This window comes from Panthera leo, chromosome Y (genome assembly GCF_018350215.1).
Source record: "Panthera leo isolate Ple1 chromosome Y, P.leo_Ple1_pat1.1, whole genome shotgun sequence".
Lineage (NCBI taxonomy): Eukaryota > Metazoa > Chordata > Mammalia > Carnivora > Felidae > Panthera > Panthera leo.
The window spans coordinates 1,548,589-1,566,851 of record NC_056697.1 but is presented as its reverse complement, the minus strand read 5'-3'; the positions used below and the strand labels follow the sequence as shown (position 1 = coordinate 1,566,851).

Below are 18,263 nucleotides of genomic sequence, written 5' to 3'. Positions count from 1 at the left end.
CGACAACAAAAACCCACATGGAAGAATGAGGAGACTATCTGATGTAGGGGAGTATCTGAATGCAGGGGAGTATCTATGAAGTATCTAATTCAGGGGAGTATGGGAAATATCTAATCAAGGGAGTATCTGGATGCAGGGGAGTATCTGAAGGCAGGGGGGTAATCTGAGTATGAAGTATCTAATGCAGGGGAGTATCTGAATATGAAGTATCTAATGCAGGGGAGTATCTGGGTGCAGGGGAGTATCTGAATGTAGGGGAGTATGTGAATATCAAGTGTGTAATGCTGGGGACTATCTGAATGCAGGGGAGTATCTGAATATGAACCATCTGCTATAGGGGAGTATCTGATGGAGGGGAGTATCTGGATGCAGGGGAGTATCTGAAGGCAGGGGGGTAATCTGAGTATGAAGTATCTAATGCAGGGGAGTATCTGAATATGAAGTATCTAATGCAGGGGAGTATCTGGATGCAGGGGAGTATATGAATGTAGGGGAGTATCTGAATATGAAGTGTGTAATGCTGGGGACTATCTGAATGCAGGGGAGTATCTGAATATGAAGCATCTGCTATGGGGGAGTATCTGATGGAGGGGAGTATTTGGATGCAGAGGGTTATCTGGATGCACGGGAGTATCTGAAAGGGGAGTATCTGAAGGCAGGGGGCTAATCTGAGTATGAAGTATCTAATGCAGGGGAGTATCTGAATATGAAGTATCTAATGCAGGGGAGTATCTGAATGCAAGGGAGTATCTGAATATGAAATATCTAATGCTGGGGAGTATCTAAATGCAGGGGAGTATCTGAATATGAAGCATCTGCTATGGGGGAGTATCTGATGGAGGGGAGTATTTGGATGCAGAGGGTTATCTGGATGCACGGGAGTATCTGAATGCAGGGGAGTATCTGAATGCAAAGAAGTATCCCGTGCAGGGGAGTATCTGAACACTGAGAAGGCCTTGTCCCCCATGTACCAAGACCAGTGGAAGGAAACAGGGAGAGAAAGAAAATCCCAAAACTGAAAGGCTACCCTTAGGTCGGTCATTTGTGACACAGCCCCAGAAAAGGGACCCCAGCCCTACCACGGTGTCCCACAGCCTTTAGGAGTCACCCCACGGCATTGCATTTAAGGAAAAAGTACTTGGTTCCTTATTTCTTTCTTTATTAGTCTGATCTGAAAAAAAACAAAAAAACAAAACTCCTCCCAAATGAAGGAAATTCTGAGGACACTAATTGAAGGCTTGTCTCGCTGTCTCCCGGGGTCAATGGCCCAGAGCTCCCGGGATGGGGGCGGGGGTGGGGGGGACTTCAGTGGGGTCGGGATTCAAACGACTTTGTGATGCGTGGTCGGCCTTTCACAGCCCCCCGGGGGAAACCCCTAGCGGCCACGGATAAGCTGACCACGCGTCCCCTCCGAATGAACACGGGGTGTCAGTGACGTTCCTCTACCCAGCATGGTGCAAACAGGCAAAAACACATGTCAAGCGGTACATGACAGACAGTCTGAACGTGAGCACAGGCGTGGGCAGGTCGGGGCTGGATCCTGCTGGAAACACGGGGGCCGCGTTCGACGGCTGCATAGCTTTTATTTCTCCAGAAGGGTCCACTGAACTGCAAACAGACCAAAAAGAAAAGACTTTGCAAGCCGGGCCCGGTCGCCCGTGACTCTCGGCTTCCTAAAACCCCCAGAAGCAGGTGCCTCCGGGACTAGAGGCTACACGTGACCTCCAAATGCACCATCAACGGCAAAGTCTGACCCTGATCTGCTTCGGAAAGAAATTTCAAGAAATTTCACAGAACAATCAAGTGTAGCAAAAAAAAAAAAAAAAAGCTACAAAAAAAAAAAAAAAACCCCATAAAAAAACACACAACAAGCCTTCCAGAAAAGTAGCACTTCAATATCCTAAATTGGGGGCGCCTGGGGGGCTCAGTCGGTTGAGCGTCCGACTTCGGCTCAGGTCCTGATCTCACGGTCCGTGAGTTCGAGCCCCGCGTCGGGCCCTGTGCTGAAAACTCAGAGCCTGGAGCCTGTTTCAGATTCCGTGTCCCCCTCTCTCTCTGCCCCTCCCTTGCTGTCTCTCTCTGTCTCAAAAATAAATAAGTATTTGAACAATTAAAAGAACCCGTCCCCTTGACCTCATTCTGCACCAGGTGGAGACAACTGTTTAGAAGGAACTGGAACAAACCACGCGTCTCCGAAAAGGAACCTTTAACCCTTTGCTGCGCATCAGGGGGCTGAGTTCCCGGCTCCTTATGCACCGCGGGGAAAGCATCCTAACGGGCATTGAAAGAGCGTCTGAGGCCAAAGTGGGTGCCCTCTGAAGCCTGGATCCCAGCCCGGTTTATCCCGCGGCCCGGAACCAACGCCCTGGCAAGCATGGGGGCGTAAAGGTCCACATCCCACGTCCTGCATTGTCCCGGGACAACCGGGGGACGCACGGCGGAGGCAGGGGGCCGGGGCCGGGCGGACGGGACAGAAGACAGAAAGGCCTTGTGCTCACCGGGTTGGTCCGAGTTGGTGCTCTGCTGGTTTTTGGAGCTCACGTCACCTTGGTCGGCTGAAAGGAAGCAGAAAAGATGCCCCCGGGGGTGAATCCAGAGAAGGCCCCTTGGTATCCGTGAGGCTGAATCAGCCCCCCAGCGTCCCGCCTGCCCCCCAGCACCACAGGGAGCAGGAAAGGTGCAAACACAGCCCCATCCACAGGGTGGGGTGGGGGGAATCCATGGCTAACGGGGTCCCCTCGGCTTGCGCTTGGGTCTCCTTGTCATGTTCTTGTCACTTTCCAAATTTCCGTTGCTAGGCACGAAAGCAGACTCGACCTGCCCCCAGACACCCCGCCCCCCAAAACCCCACCGCGGATACGCAGCCCAAATCGACGGAATTCAAGACAAGTCCCAGCTTCGCGTGCAAAAAGCGTTTATTTCCCGACGGTGGCCTCGCTCAGGAGCGCAAGGGGCACGTTTTCGGCGACAGGGGGGCCTCAACACCCACGGCAGGTCGCAGACGAACCGCTCACGCTGGGGGGGGGGGGTGTGCCTGGAAAACGCCCACAAGGCACAGTGAGGACTCCTAGCGGGAACGTCCACGTGGGGCGAATGTTGTCGGCGACACGTAACAGGGCGTCTGAGGCTCGGGCGCGTGTGGTCACGGGATGCCAGCTTTGCAGGACGTTCCGAAGGCCTCGCGGTCGGGGGGTGCGTGGGCTGGACGCCGTGTGGCACAGGGCGGGGTCTGCGGTCTTGGGAGCAGGGCTGCGTCCTGACCCCCAGCATCCGCACGCACAAGGCGCGGGGGAGGGGGGGAGCAGGAAGCCAGGCCCCGTGGGTGGGTGGGTGGTGTTGGCTGTGATTCAGCCGGGACTTTGTCACACCCGGGTGGGCGGGGCCGCGGGACAAAACCCCAAAGCCCCGGGGCGGTTCTCCCAGATCCAGCTCTAGCCTCTTGCAAAACCCCCGGGGGTCAGTGTGGCCCGAGGCGAGGCCAACCCTGGGCAGGGAGGCCCAGGCCTTGTGGGCAGGGACGCACGGCCACATTCCCCGTCTCCAGGGGGACGCATACCTACCCTGGAAACACGGGGCACCTGTCCCCGGGCCCCCCATGCTGCAGGCCCCTGAGGGGACCCCGGATTGCACACAGGCACTTGTTCATCGTCACCTCGTGTCCCCGTGTAAGCCGTTAGAGACACTGCAGCTTTGGGGCAGGCTGGAGGGGGGGGGTCCCCAAGCCCCAGGACTATTTCTATCACACACACCGAGCACTCAGAACCCCGATCGAGGCTGTGGGGGAGCACTCAGGAGCACGGCCCAGCAGCGCCTGATTGTAGGTCCCACTGAGGGCTTTGCTCTTGGGGCCACACAGACCCTCCACTCAGACTGTCGGCCGACTGACTCCGCGATTGTAACGTCCTGGGGTTTTTAGGGAAAGGGGGGGACATTCACCCGTTTTACGAAGCCTGGTGAGAGAGACAGCTGGAAACTGCTTCCTCGGACACAGAGTGGGGGCAATGCGCCAGAAAACCCCACAAGCCGCAAAATCAGAGATGCCAAGTTGCACGGGGACGTAGAAACCCGGTGACCCTGGGGACCCTCCAGGGACCGCGGGGACAGCTCCCTGCCCTCCTGCCCGGTTGGCTAGCAAACAGGAACTCGACGGTCAGGAACGTGGTGATGTTGTACGGCCGACCCCTCAACCCCTCGCCACTCTTCCCTGGCAGTGAATTCAAGCTTAAAAGAAAATCTGCGCCTTCTTCCGCACGTCGTGAGGCTACCTACGCGTGGGACCTAAGACAACATTATGAGCCTCCGTGCCATCTGGAAGGCAGGAAACACACACCCCGGCCGGGGACGACCCCCTCACCGCGGCGACCGACTAGGCATACGGACAGGGGCAAGTGCTCGGCTCTGAGGCTTAGCGGACAAACACTGACCACACGGGAACGTCTTCGGGCCTGCACGGGGCGTTCTGTGCGTGCCTACATCCTCGGCTGGTCTGAAACGAAAGGTCGGGAAAGGAAAGAAAAAAACAAAAAACAAAAAACAAAAAAAATAAAATAAAAACAGCAAAGGTAAACTTTGCAGAGGTCTGAGGCGGGTCCAGCAAAGCCCCCGAAAGCAGCCGCCAGCTCGGACAAAGACACTGTTGGGGCTCAGAAGTATACAGCAGGCTTTCGAGACATTTTTTTCTTTTTCGCAGCAATGATTAGACACCAAAGTGCAACAGGAAGCCGAATCCGAAACGAAACCAACATCAAGGAGGAGAGGGGGGCAGGAGTGGGGAGACAAGCAGGGAGGGAGGGAAAGACAGGGGAGGGACGCCCCAGCTGCACACTCCAGCAACGCCTCAAGCATCTGCTACTAAGATGCTGAAGTGGGACCGACCACAGGCCCACATCCAAAACGGCTCTCAACAGCCCAATGTGCACCATTTGTTAGAAAAACACACTCAACCCTTAGGAACATGTCCAAATCATTAGGACCAAAGGACACATCTACCAAATTTCGTCAGCCGTGGATACTTTTCTGGGCGTCAGCTCGGAACGTGATACCAAAAAGCATTTAAATAAATTGCTATCGGGGCGCCTGGGGGGCTGATTCGGTCAAGCGTCCAACTTCGGCTCAGGTCATGATCTCACAGTTCCTGAGTTGGAGCCCCATGTTGGGCTCTGTGCTGACAGCTCAGAGCCTGGAGTCTGCTTCTGATTTAGTGTCTCCCTCACTCTCTCTCTGCCCCTCCCTTGTTCATGTTCCATCTGTGTCTCTCTCAAAAGTAAACATTAAAATTTTTTTTAATAAATTCGTATCAAGACAGCTAGCATGTGATCGACACACCTCCACGCTGAGAGAAAACTTCAGTTGGCACCCCCTTGTTCGACACTGACCTGCATGCAGACTCAAGAGACACGACAAACTCCAATGCAATAACAAAGTCCTGGAAAATCACATTCTTTAGAAACAGCCCCAAACCATGGCATCTCTTCAACCACTGGGACGCACTGGGGCCACATCCTCCTTGCAAAATGTCCAAGCCCACAGTGACATCTGGGTATGTGCTTCTTTAAACAACTATCCTGGCAACAAAACCTATAAATGGCCCCGCACAGACCCCTGGAGGGTCTAGGGACTTGTGTGCCCGATGGTGAGACCAACACAGAACTTGATCCCATAACACAGGTCGAAACACCAAAATGTCTATTCACACACTCAGAAAAAATACTCTTCTGCATTAACATCTTACGGTTTATAGAAAAATAGAACCTAATTTTGTCATAACACTGGACATTTTATGGCCACAGACAAAAATGCCTAACAACTGAAACCAGAACCCCCAGCTTCCTTTCCTTGTTATGTTTTGCCTCTTCCTTTGCTCTTTTTTTTTTTACTTTTTCTTTGTACATCTACATCAGCTAAGATCATGAACCCCATAAAAACCACAAAACAAATAAAGATTGTAAAGTCACCCGCAATCTAATTTGGCTCATGCAGAGTGGAAGACTGGATGACATTCTGGGGAAATGAATTTAGCTAGGTCCTCGCTCCCATACGTTGAGTCACGGACTGCCCTCAGCCCATTCTTCAGGAAAGGCAGCTTTTATTTTTGAAAATTGTAAATTCAACTATTCCTACCTGGGGAGATTTTGATTTTCATGCCATGCAATGACCAGAATGTTCTAAGACCCAGGAATGAGGTGCGGAGAGAATGGAGAACAGTTAGTTTTCCAAGGTCCTGATCCCATTCCAAATATTGGACAACGTCATCTCCATGAGGACTCCTGAGTACTTGCCCAAGTCCCTGTGCTTTGGCATATGGATGTCAAATAGCACCACAGCATCCAAGGGAGGACACGTCCCTTGCTAAGACAAGGTGACAGAATGCTTTGTGACATCAGAATCTGACGGGATTTGGAAACCCAGTTTGGATTTGAAGATCACCTACAGATTTTCAGGAAATCGTTGTGCCTGCACTTCCTGTGCATTCTTCCCTAGCAGGGTGCCTTCCTCCTCTCCTGGCTGAGCGTCTTCATACAGTGTGACAGAAATGAAGTTGAAACAGAAACAGAGATGCACTTCTCCTGAATCCCCAACTATTTAGCCTCTCTGCTATTTCTAGGAGAAGCAACAGGTGTTTTCATTGGTTTCCCCTCTCTCGTTCCTCGTTGCATGTCTTCCAAGAGCATTTTCTTGACCTTGGCCATCCTTCCATTTGGGCACATCCTTAACCTTGGCCAGCGGTCCACTTGGGCACGTCCTTGACCTTGGCCAGCGGTCCACTTGGGCATGTCCTTGACCTTGGCCATCCGTCCATTTGGCCACGTCCTTGACCTTGACCAGCAGTTCACTTGGGCACATCTTTGACCTTGGTCACCTGTCCATTTGGGCATCCTGGACATTCAACATTCAGGCAACCAGGCACAGTGACCTGAGCACCCCTGATGGAAGTCACCCAGTCATATGTGGTAAATAGACATAATCAGGCACTCTTAGCCTTCACTGCAAGAAGACAGTAAGGGTGCTGTTGGGGACTTTCAATTTCAGGCTATATAGAAATGGAGTTTGTGAATCTAAAAATCTGGAATGATGGGAGATTAAGGGTAGACTCCCACCCTATAGTCTAACTGTGTGTCACCATCTAATGACATCTTTTGTGAAGTTCCCCAGAGTCCTTAGGCAGTGGTCCTTGAAGATGGAAGGCGACAGCTAAGAATGAATATGTAATTGAAGCCACCAGTAGGTCGGGAGTTCAGACATCATGAGGCTCCTCCAAGGAGGAGTAGCATCCACAGTCCATGGGACCCTTGAAACCACATCAGAGCCTACCCGTCATTATTCTTGCAAGAGGGAAAGCAAGTGACCTGGACAGAGTGACCCAGAGATGCATGAACGTGAGCTACGTTCAAAACAGAAGTTACTGACGCCACAGCAAATCCTATGTAATTCAGGGACTCTTGCATATATGGTCCCAAAACACCCAACAGTGCAATTCCAATCCCTATGTCAGTAAGTGAGGCACTGTCTACAGTCACCTATAAATTTTATATCCCATCCAAGAACCCTCTCAACTACCTGTTGGTACGGGATTGTACCAGAAAAGGAATCAGTTGCCCTGTGTTTCGATTTTAATTTCCTTGGGTGGAGAAAACAATATGGCGGCCCCCCAGCCATCGCTCTTGTCCAAAGGATGATGAGGTGGCCGCGATCGTAAGTAACGACGAACAAATGTTTCTAAACCCTAACATTTCTTCAACCAACCCGTCAAGACTTTGACACACAGCCTTACGAATCCTTACAAAAGGCCCTTGGCGCGCAGATGACCACCTCCCCATTTCACAGACGGAAAACCCAAAACGACAGGGGTGGTTAGTGACTTCCAAATTTACAGCGATTTCCTGAACTATCAGCAGCCTTGCACATGTCTCATGCCAACCAGACTTCTGGTTTGTTTTAGTTTTAAGAAAGCACAGATTTCCAGTTAGTAAGGCACAAAAGAAAGGAAGCTATTGCGAAAACCTTACCGTTTTCTTTGAAGCACAATTTTTTCTTCTGGTAGGCGATAAAGCTAGAAATTGCCCCAGCCACGGCCACCACCACGGCCCCCACGATGCCAGGGACCACCCCAGGGGAGTCAGCTGTGGGAAGAAGCACAAGGCACCGTTACTGGGGACCCCGTGACCACAGGGTGACCGTGGAGGAAACCCCACTCCTGAGCCTTGCCCAACTCCCACCTCCAATCCATGTGCATGACACGAAGGGCCAGCCACACTGCTCCCCGAAACTCCCATCGGGAATTGGAATCTGTTTGACTACGGGCACCATTTTGGATGGGACACCCTGACTCCTCTCCTGCCCTAACTAAGGCCAGTGCTCGGGTCCCAACAGTTCAACGTGGAAACTCTCAGGGGGGGCAACACGGCCGACCGTGCGTGGTGCCCCTCTGGGACCAGTCCGAGGTCATGTGGCATCACCGTCTCCACGCATTTTCTGGAAATCAAAGCCGCTGAACCCCTCTGTATGTTCCGTCTGATTTGCCAGGACGGTGTTCCCGTTCATTCCCAGAGTGGGCGTTGGGACATCCATTGTCTGCTGCCCTTGCACATGGGCGTTCCTGCTTCTCGGGATTTCAGACTCAGCGGGGACTCGTCCCCCTCGGCTCTGCTGGTTGTCAGTCCTTTGCACTGGGACTGAACCACCCCAACGCCTCTCCTGAGCCCCCGGCTTGCAGAAGGCAGCCTCCCCAGTCATGTGGGGCGATTCCTTAGAATCAATCTCTTCCTGTGTATCTGTACCCATATCTGTAGATAGATGGATCCCAACGGTTCTGTTCCTCTGAGGAACCCGGGGCAAGACTGCTGGCATTCCTTCTTAGGGCACTCTGGGAAGACGAACTTAAAATGCAGGTCACGTCGACACCCCTGGGCTGTGTCCCCGAAGGGCGGTCAGCCAGCTTTTCAGCTGAGCGCTTGGGGCGTGTGTGGCTCGGACCAACCACCAGCTTCGGTGCCCCGTGTGCCAGCATCTTTAGGATGACACAGCCAGCACGACAAGTGTGGTCTTGAGCAGCCCATTCTGCTGTCTCTCAACAGCGTGTGTGAGAAACTCCAGGCATCAGAAACCAGGGATACCTACCCTGCTCCTCCCCATCAGGCCTCGGGCCTCCACCGCCGGGGCCATCGCCACCGCCCCCTGCAACGGAGAAACAGGCTGGCAGATGAGTTGCGTCAGGCAGATTTTTGGTAAAGACAAACTCCCACTGAGGATCAACTCCCGGGACCTCGAGCTGCGAAGGGAACTTGGGAATGACCTTGCAGAGACAAGGCTGGGCACACCTGTCCTTTCCCGTTGTTGAGCGGGGACGTCCCCACTTGGCTAAAGGGAACTTCGGGCTTGCCCCCATGCACCTGACTGAGACCACCGCTCCCATGGTGGACTCCAGGAGACCTAGTGAGTCCTGGCTGCCTCAGGCCTCTGGCCCCTCTCGCTGGGCTCAGCAAGGATCCCAGCCAGGGCCTCGGAGCCCACCTGAGACCCAGCCCCTGGCTACGAGGAGATCGAAGGCACATCCCTGTTGACTCCCGGATACGTACAGGGGACCCTTGAACAACGAAAGGGGATTAGCAGCGTCTGCTCCCTGTGTGGTTGAAAATCCGTGTACGTGGGGCTCCTGGGGGGCTCAGTCGGTTAAGCATCTGACTCTCGATGGCAGCTCAAGTCATGATCTCATGAGACTGAGTCCTGAGTTGGGCTCTGTGCTGACGGCATGGAGCCTGCTTGGGATTCTCTCTCTCTCTCCCTCTCTTTCTGCCCCTCCCCTGTTCAAACCCCTGCCCCCGTCTCTCTCTGTCTCAAAATGGGTGGAAAACTAAAGAAAGAAAGAAAGAAAGAAAGAAAGAAAGAAAGAAAGAAAGAAAGAAAAGGAAAGAAAGAAAGGAAGAAAAAAAAGGAAGAAAGAAAGAGAAAGAAAGAAAGAAGGAAAGAAAGAAAGAAAGGAAGAAAGAAAGAAAGAAAGAAAGGAAGGAAGAAAGGAAGAAAGAAAGAAAGAAAGAGGAAGAAAGAAAGAAAGAAAGAAAGAGGAAGAAAGAAAGAAAGAAAGAAGGAAAAAAGAAGGAAAGAAAGGAAGAAAGGAAGAAAGAGAAAGAGAAAGAAGGAAAGAAAGAAAGAAGGAAAGAAAGAAAGAAACAAAGAAAGAAAGAAACAAAGAAAGAAAGAAGGAAGGAAAGAAAGAAAGAAGGAAAGAAAGAAAGAAAGAAAGAAGGAAAGAAAGAAAGAAACAAAGAAAGGAAGAAAAGGAAAGAAAGGAAGGAAGGAAGGAAGGAAGGAAGAAGGAAAGAAAGAAAGAAAGGACGAAAGAAAGAGAAAGAAAAAGAAGGAAAGAAAGAAACAAAGAAAGGAAGAAAGAAAGAAAGGAAGAAAGAAAGGAAGAAAGAAGGAAAGAAAGAAGGAAAGAAAGGAAGAAAGAGAAAGAAGGAAAGAAAGAAAGAAGGAAAGAAAGAAAGAAAGGAAGAAAGAAAGAAAGAAAGAAAGAAGGAAAGAAAGAAAGAAAGAAAGAAGGAAAGAAAGAAAGAAACAAAGAAAGGAAGAAAGAAGGAAAGAAAGGAAGGAAGGAAGGAAGGAAGGAAGAAGGAAAGAAAGAAAGAAAGGACGAAAGAAAGAGAAAGAAAAAGAAGGAAAGAAACAAAGAAAGAAAGGACGAAAGAAAGAGAAAGAAAAAGAAGGAAAGAAACAAAGAAAGAAAGGAAGAAAGAAAGGAAGAAAGAAGGAAAGAAAGAAGGAAAGAAAAAATTGGTGTACAATTTTCGATTTCCCAAAAACTTAACTACGAATACCCTACTGTTGACAGGAAGGTTTACCGAACACATAAACAGTCGACACGGTATTCTTAGAATAAAGGGAGCAAGGGAAAACAAAATGTAATTAAGAAAGTCGTCAGAAAGAAAATGCATTTGCAGGACCGTGCCGTATTTACTGAAATAAGGGCACGTGTAAGTGGACCCGTGGAGACAAACCCGTGTTGTTCAACGGTCAAGAATATGTTAAGACAAAGTACGTGTAAATTCATATGTAAATATACGTAAATATACCGTAAATGTAACCAACATGTAAATACACATAAATGTAAGGTAAATGATAACAAACACACATAAATATATTCTACTTACTATAAACACATATATTACTATACTTACTTTATATTACCATTTTTACTCATTTATGTAATATGTAGTATATTTAAGGACTGTTTTGGACCCTATTCCAACCTAAGATTTTAAAGCAAGAGGTAGAGGGGCCCCTGGGTGGCTCAGTCGGTTAAGCATCCGACTTCGGCTCAGGTCACCATCTTACGGTTTGTGAGTCGGAGGCCCGCGTCAGGTGAGCGCGAGCCCGGCTTCGGGATTCACTCTCTGCCCCCTGTGAGATTCTCTGTGTCTCTGCCTCTCTGCCCCTCGCTCACTCACGCTGTCTCTCTCAAAAGAAGAAAAAGTGGGGCGCCTGGGTGGCTCAGACCTTACTTCATCCGCAGCACCAAACAGTCACCGACAAAACAGGTGATTGGTGCATCCAGGAAACGTCAAGAAAGGCCTGTCTGGCCGGCTTCCAGCCCGTGCATACGGCGGGTAGCTGCCTGCGGTCAACACAGCTCCCGGGGACCAGCCCCCGTGGAGCACGTCTTACGGTCCACAGCCTTGATGCATCTGCATCACTGAGTGCTATGAGCCTAGACCCCGCCGTGATTCTGCACAACAGGTGGGTGACAGGGAGGAAAGAGAAGAAGTCATCGTTCTACCTGCATCTGAGGCTCCATCGAGGAGATCGGAATCCGAGAAGCCACCTAGGAGAGAAAAACACAAGTGTTATGTGCTATCCTGGGACTGTCAGGAGGGTCTCGATGTCTCGGAACAAAAGAAAACACCATCAGGATCAAAAGCAGAGCGGGGACAGGCGCAATCCAACAGGGAGTATACTTTCTGGAAGAAATGTCTCCAGTATGCAATGACAATTTAATTCCCAATTCTATTTTAAGCTCCTGAAGTTAGCCTCACCAAAAACTCTGCTACAGAGCCTGAAAAAGACTCCAAAAAAACAAAAAACAGAAAAAGGAAAACATATAGCAATCTTTTGGATGAATATACATGAAATGATCCCAAAGGAACCTCAGTAATAGCCCTACCTGTTCACTCCCCCCATTACTGGTGACACATTTTGTTCACGTCTCGACTCTGGACTCGGCCACGAGACTCAGAGGTTAAGTTGTCAAAATGGAAGCCAAGCCAGTAGTTTAAAGTAGCCTCCGTTGGGCCGGGTGGTCTTGCCCATTGAGAGGGGCTCACCGAAGCTCGTGGCACAGTGACCTCAGTCATCCAGACAAGCCAACCCCAGAGGACCCACCCACTGACCACAGACACAGGACAGCCAAGCCCCGCCCAGACTCAAGCCCCGCCCAGACTCAAGCCCCGCCCAGCCAAGCCCCGCCCAGACTCAAGCCCCGCCCAGCCCAGCCCCGCCCAGACTCACGAGACAGAACGATTAAAAAAATTTTTGGCCACATTGGGTTTGGGGATCCTTTGTTAAGGGTCAATAGCTAGCTGATACACATCAAATTTAATGCATCAGTTTCACGAAACCTATCATGATGAAATACGGGTCATTCCACAAAGCCACATACTTTGTAGGAGGACATCCTTCAGCGTATGACGTGAGACTCACGGGTTAAAAGAAAAAAATATATATATATGACCACATGCATTGACAAGCACCTGGCCCTGATAAAACTGAATATGTCCTGGGCTTTCTACCCAAGGCAAAATGATTCCAATACAAGAGGAAGGAAAGAGAAAATGTAAGTATAAAAACATAAATATATACACGCGATCAAGAAACCATTTGCCAGTAATATGATAGTCTTTTCATAAAAGCTAAAAAACAAAGGCAAAATTATTAACAGGTAATAGGATTCTTCATTAAGTGGCTAGTGAGGAGCGATGTACAAAATTCATTTCTGGGTTACAGAAATGAGCCCCAAAATAGCGGAGATTAAATGTGTCCACAGAGGGGCACCTGGGGGGCTCAGTCGGTTGAGCATGTGACTCGGGCTCAGGTCATGATCTCATGGTCCATGAGTGCGAGCCCTGCATTGGGCTCTGTGCTGACCGCTCGGAGCCCGGAGCCAGCTTCGGATTCTGTGTTCCCCTCTCTCTCTGTCTGCCCCTCCCCTGCTCACACTGTCTGTCTCAAAAATAAATAAACATTAAGAAAAAGCAAACATCTTTTCGAAAGCTGCTTTCCACTCCTGGAAACCCCACAGGACTTTGCCCCGCGGAGCCCACGTGGTGCCCAGGCCACCGTGAAATGAGCGCCTCTCTGAAAGGGAGCCCACTATCCTCTGAGAAACGCCCAGCGGCCCTGAAGGGGAGGGAGTCTTACCGGAAGATCCAGGCTGCTTGGGGTCTGGGTTAGGCTTCGGTTTGGGTGGTTTAGGCGGTACTGGGTCGTCTGTTTGTAAAAGATAAGCGTTGCATTTATGAGCACTTTGCAGTCAGCAAACACACACACACACACACACACACACACACGAAAAAAAAGAAAACCAAGGAAAAGGCATCAGTTCACCTCCGCCTGGTTTCCCAAACAGCTACGAATTAGCGTGTGCCCTTTCTCAGGGTGGGGACCCCGGGACACAGTCCCCTGCCCATTTCTTTCCCAGTGTCAGTACTCACCCTCAAGAGAACTGGGCCCTTCCCACGCTTCTGTAAGTTTCCGACAGAAACTGAAGCAGATGTCTAGACCGGCTGCGGAATTCGCAGGACCCAGCCCAAAGGAAAACGCGGGGCCCACGGTTCAAACTGGACTGAGCATTTCAATATGGCGGCCACAAGCCAGGCTGGGCTCTTGGTGAGTGTGTGCACGGGTCACATGCCTGAGCTCACACCGTCACCCCAAAGACGGTGAGCCCCGTTGAAGAATAAACGCCAGGTCCACACAGGGGCAAACCACACACCCAACAGCAATGGCCAACAAGGACAGGCCGTCGCCTGCGTTTTGGGGGGTGACAGCCATCGCTTGCTTCCGAGAGACGACGCTCGTGGGAATGATACTCATGCGGCGATCGGAAGGACCGTCAGCCACACGGGAGACTTCCGAAAACCATACTTACGGCTTCCTCCCCCGCCGAGGGCGTCTTCCAAGTTCAAGTCCGAACTGTCTGCAAGGGAAATGTGTCATCAGCCCCGAGGCTCCGGGGAGGAATTCAGACCCCTACACAGACAGAGAAGACCCTGCTTCCCCAGCTCCCTAAACACTTTTCCTGGCCCCAGTCTCACCAAGGTCAGAACGTCAGAGCCGCATTCCTGACCCGTCACATGAAAAGAGCCACGGGCGAACCCAAGCCCCCAAGAGTGGCCACAGCCTCGGGGGAGGCAAGGCTCGGAGCGCTGGGGACAGACATGTGACACCGTGTGTGGGCGGCCGTGCACCTGCGATGGGCGTCTCCAGGCCCAGACGTGCGGGACCACCCGACGGGAGCCTCCCTGATGACCCAGGTGGCCTGCGTGTTCCGAACCCTTTCCGAGCTGCAGCTACGTCTAGGGGTTGCAACGCTCTCTGGTCCCACACCCTTTGGCAGCTGGTAACCCACAAGGACGTCAGCCCTGGTTTCTGCAGAGAAACCAGGGGGCCCACGGGGTTCACCAGCAGCTCTGGGGGCCGACGGGGGGGGGGGGGGGACGGCGGGGATCTGTCCCGTGCCCGCCAGGGACGTCCGCCTCTTACCTGTGCCGGGCTTCTTGGGGGGCGCTGTGGGTTTCTTGTTACTGTCTAAAGAGAAAAGACAGTCTGTGAGCGAGACTGCTCGGGAACTCTGAGCCCGCTGAGGACCCGCCATTAACAGGTGTCGAGCAAGGTTTTCACTGAGACCAAGAGCATGTATACGGTGTATACGAAGGCATTGACCCCCGTACAGGCTGTGCTATACTTAACTACGTGCGGGTAAAACTCACTGTCCTGTGTGAGCCTAAATTTTAACATTACCTCCCACTTGTCACAGCTACGAAATTTTAAGAGCACTCACCGTCGAGGGCATCCGACAAATCGAAATCCTGGCCTACGAGGCAAAAAAGAAAAAAAAAAAGTCTGATTACGTATAAGAAACGTACAAACGTGAAAATTAACGAAATACACAGAAAGGGGCTGATGGGTTTTGTGAGGTTGCTGGCTTTAAAATTTTTTTTTTAACGTTTACTTATTTTTTTTTTACTTTTTTTTTTTAATGTTTTATTTATTTTTGAGACAGGGAGAGACAGAGCATGAACAGGGGAGGGTCAGAGAGAGGGAGACACAGAATCCGAGGCAGGTTCCAGGCTCCGAGCCGTCAGCACAGAGCCCGACGTGGGGCTCGAACTCATGGACCGCGAGATCGTGACCTGAGCCGAAGTCGGACGCTCAACCGACTGACCCCCCCCCCCAGGCGCCCCTGGCAGCTTTTTAAAATGTAGGACCAGCTGGGGCTTCTCATCTGGCCCCCATGTCCACATTCACACCCCGAAAAGTAAGACATCGGGGGACGTTCGAAACGGCAATGATCTTAAAACGTAGCTGCAGTTACGAGAGTCAGAAAACGTGCTGATTTGGTCCGAGCCTGATTCATGAACAGCAGACCCCTTGCATTAAATGAGTAACGAGTTCCCACATGATGGAAAACACACAGAGGGAAAACTCGCGCCTCATGTGACCCACGTCTGTGACCCTGTGACCACACAGCCGAACTATGCTTCCTGCAGAATCAGCAGACAACCCACAGAACACACACAAAAATATTGCTTAAGCTCCCGGGTCCCCGAGAAGGGGGGAAAGTGCCCTGATGTGCCTTGTTCTTTGATCCCGTTGCTACCGCGTTTATTGAAACCATTTTAGTGCTGTTGTTCAGAAGCCATTTCTGATGGGCTGCAGGAGAGGAAAGGGGACGAGCCTTGGAGAAGCCTGATCGGGCTGTCCGGTCAGCTGTAAGGCCAGTGACGGTACCTGTGAGGTCAGAATGTTAAGGGGCACCAGCCCCAGCTCAGGAAGTGCTAGACATTTCAGGCTGCACGAACATCCCCGGGAGCCAGGTCAGGGTGGGGAGATGTTCGCTTCTATGCGACGTGTGACCCAGGCTGGGGTCTGTGATTGTCCCCTCTGTCGTGTGTGTGTGTGTGTGTGTGTGTGTGTGTGTGTGCATGTGTGTGCGCACATGTGCAGGCGTGTGTAGGTGTGGTTTGTGTGTGTGCATGTGTACATGCACGTGCATGGTCTGTGTGCATATGTGTGGATATATACGTGTACGTGGTCTGTGCACTTGTGTGTGGATATATACACACGTGTGCATAGTCTGTGTGAGTGCATACGTGTGTATGCATGTGCACATGTGCGTGCATGGTCTGTGTGCATATGTGTGGATATATACGTGTGCATGGTCTGTGTGTGCATGTATGTGTAGATATATACACACATGCACATGGTCTCTGCGTGTGCATGTGTGTACATGTGTACACGTGTGCACGGCCTCTGTGTACATGCATGTGTGTGCCTATATACACATGTGTGCATGGTCTGTGTGCGCATGTGTGGATATATACAGACGTGTGCATATGTGTGTATACATGTGTACATGCGTGTGCATATATATGTCTGCATGGTCTGTGTGTGCATGTGTGGATATATCCACACGTGTGCACGGTCTGTGGGCGTGCATATGTGTGTATGCATGTGTACATGCATGTGCATGCTCTGTGTGCATATGTGTGGATATATACGTGTGCATGGTCTGTGTGCGCATGTGTGGATATATACAGACGTGTGCACGATCTGTGGGCGTGCAAATGTGTGTATGTGTGTGTACATGTGCGTGCATGGTCTGTGTGCATACGTGTGGATATATACATGTGCATGGCCTGTGTGTGCATGTGTGTGTGGATATATACACATGTGCACATGGTCTCTGCGTGTGCATGTATACACGTGTGCACAGCCTCTGTGTGCATGCATGTGTGTGTGCCTACATACACATGTGTGCATGGTCTGTGTGCGCATGTGTGGATATATACAGATGTGTGCACGGTCTGTGCGCATGCACATGTGTGTATGCATGTGTACATGCGCGTGCATGCTCTGTGTGCATATGTGTGCATATATACATGTGCATGGTCTGTGTGTGCATGCAGGCTGACTGTAACCATCGACTCATCGACTCAGAACTCGCTAATAAAATGCTGCCTCCTCACCCTGCACAACCTGCCGGGGCAGCTCCTTGAGCTCGTGGGTCCCCTTGGTGCCCCTGCTGCTGACCCCACGTGGCCTCCACACAAACCCTGTAAGAGCAGACGAAGCAGGGGTGGGGGCACCCTGCCAGCCAGCACCCTCCAGCCCCCCACAGCCCCAGGCTGCCCTCTCTGCCGTGGTTCTCCCCCAGAACCCTCTGCAATGCACACCACACAGAAGGTCCCCATACTGTCGCCAAAACAAAGTCTGGAGCCCGCTGCTCCCAGGACCCCAAGGTCAGCCAAGGGCAGGTCTCACGGCGCACGGGCAAAGGAGCGATGCCCCCTTTCCACCCTGCTCCCCACCCCCCTTGTGCACGCAGAACCCCCTCGAACCCCAGAGCAAGAGCTTGGCTGCCAGCTGTTGCACGATTGTGCAGATGTCTGCAAAAGTCACGCACACACATCGAGATCCGCTGAAACCCCCACAGGAACCGGCAAGAAATGCAATGATTCAACAGCCAGCACTCGACGGCCAGGAACACCGCCCAGTGTATTTCCAGCCTGACTTAATCTATCCGTCTACACAGCCCCCGCCGCGCTGCCTGCTCCCCAGACTGCCTCCCGGGGCCGACGGAGCCGGAGGAAACAGCAGCACGTGGGGCCGCCAGGCCCGACCACGCGGAAGGGAGCCTGGGCCCCGGGGCCCGCACTCGGGCACAGAGACCCCGTCCAGGAGGAAGCCGGCCGCTGTGAACAAAGCCTGTGCCTCCCCAGACGCCCAACACCCCTCACGGCTGCAGATGTTCGGGGGACCCAGGGTGACTCACACGGGGCGAGGCCACGCCTGGCAGGACACATGCATGAGTCACCCCCACGGCACCTCCCTCCTGCAGTCCCTCCCGACTCACATCGGTGTCACATGGGGACACAGGCCCAGCCACACGCAGTCCCCGAGCCGCCCCCCGCCCCCGGGCAGGTGGAATATGGAGTAAGTTATACACATACGTTTGGAATAAGTTTTATACATACGTACATATACGTAGA

General features: G+C 51.8%; 1 protein-coding gene across 1 annotated transcript in view; it reads right to left on the bottom strand.

Annotated features, from left to right (window-relative positions):
- Positions 1-1,347: 1,347 nt before the first annotated feature.
- The window catches only part of CD99 (CD99 molecule (Xg blood group)), a 31,085-nt gene continuing 14,169 nt past the window's right edge, over positions 1,348-18,263 (bottom strand). Inside the window, exons 2-10 of the mRNA XM_042926556.1 lie at positions 15,053-15,085; positions 14,755-14,799; positions 14,141-14,188; positions 13,411-13,479; positions 11,774-11,818; positions 9,118-9,174; positions 8,007-8,120; positions 2,499-2,555; positions 1,348-1,608 (exon numbers count right to left, since the gene is read on the bottom strand). Of these exons, the coding sequence (XP_042782490.1) occupies positions 1,583-1,608; positions 2,499-2,555; positions 8,007-8,120; positions 9,118-9,174; positions 11,774-11,818; positions 13,411-13,479; positions 14,141-14,188; positions 14,755-14,799; positions 15,053-15,085 (494 nt within the window). The 3' untranslated portion in view covers positions 1,348-1,582. The remainder of the gene's footprint in view (positions 1,609-2,498; positions 2,556-8,006; positions 8,121-9,117; positions 9,175-11,773; positions 11,819-13,410; positions 13,480-14,140; positions 14,189-14,754; positions 14,800-15,052; positions 15,086-18,263) is intronic.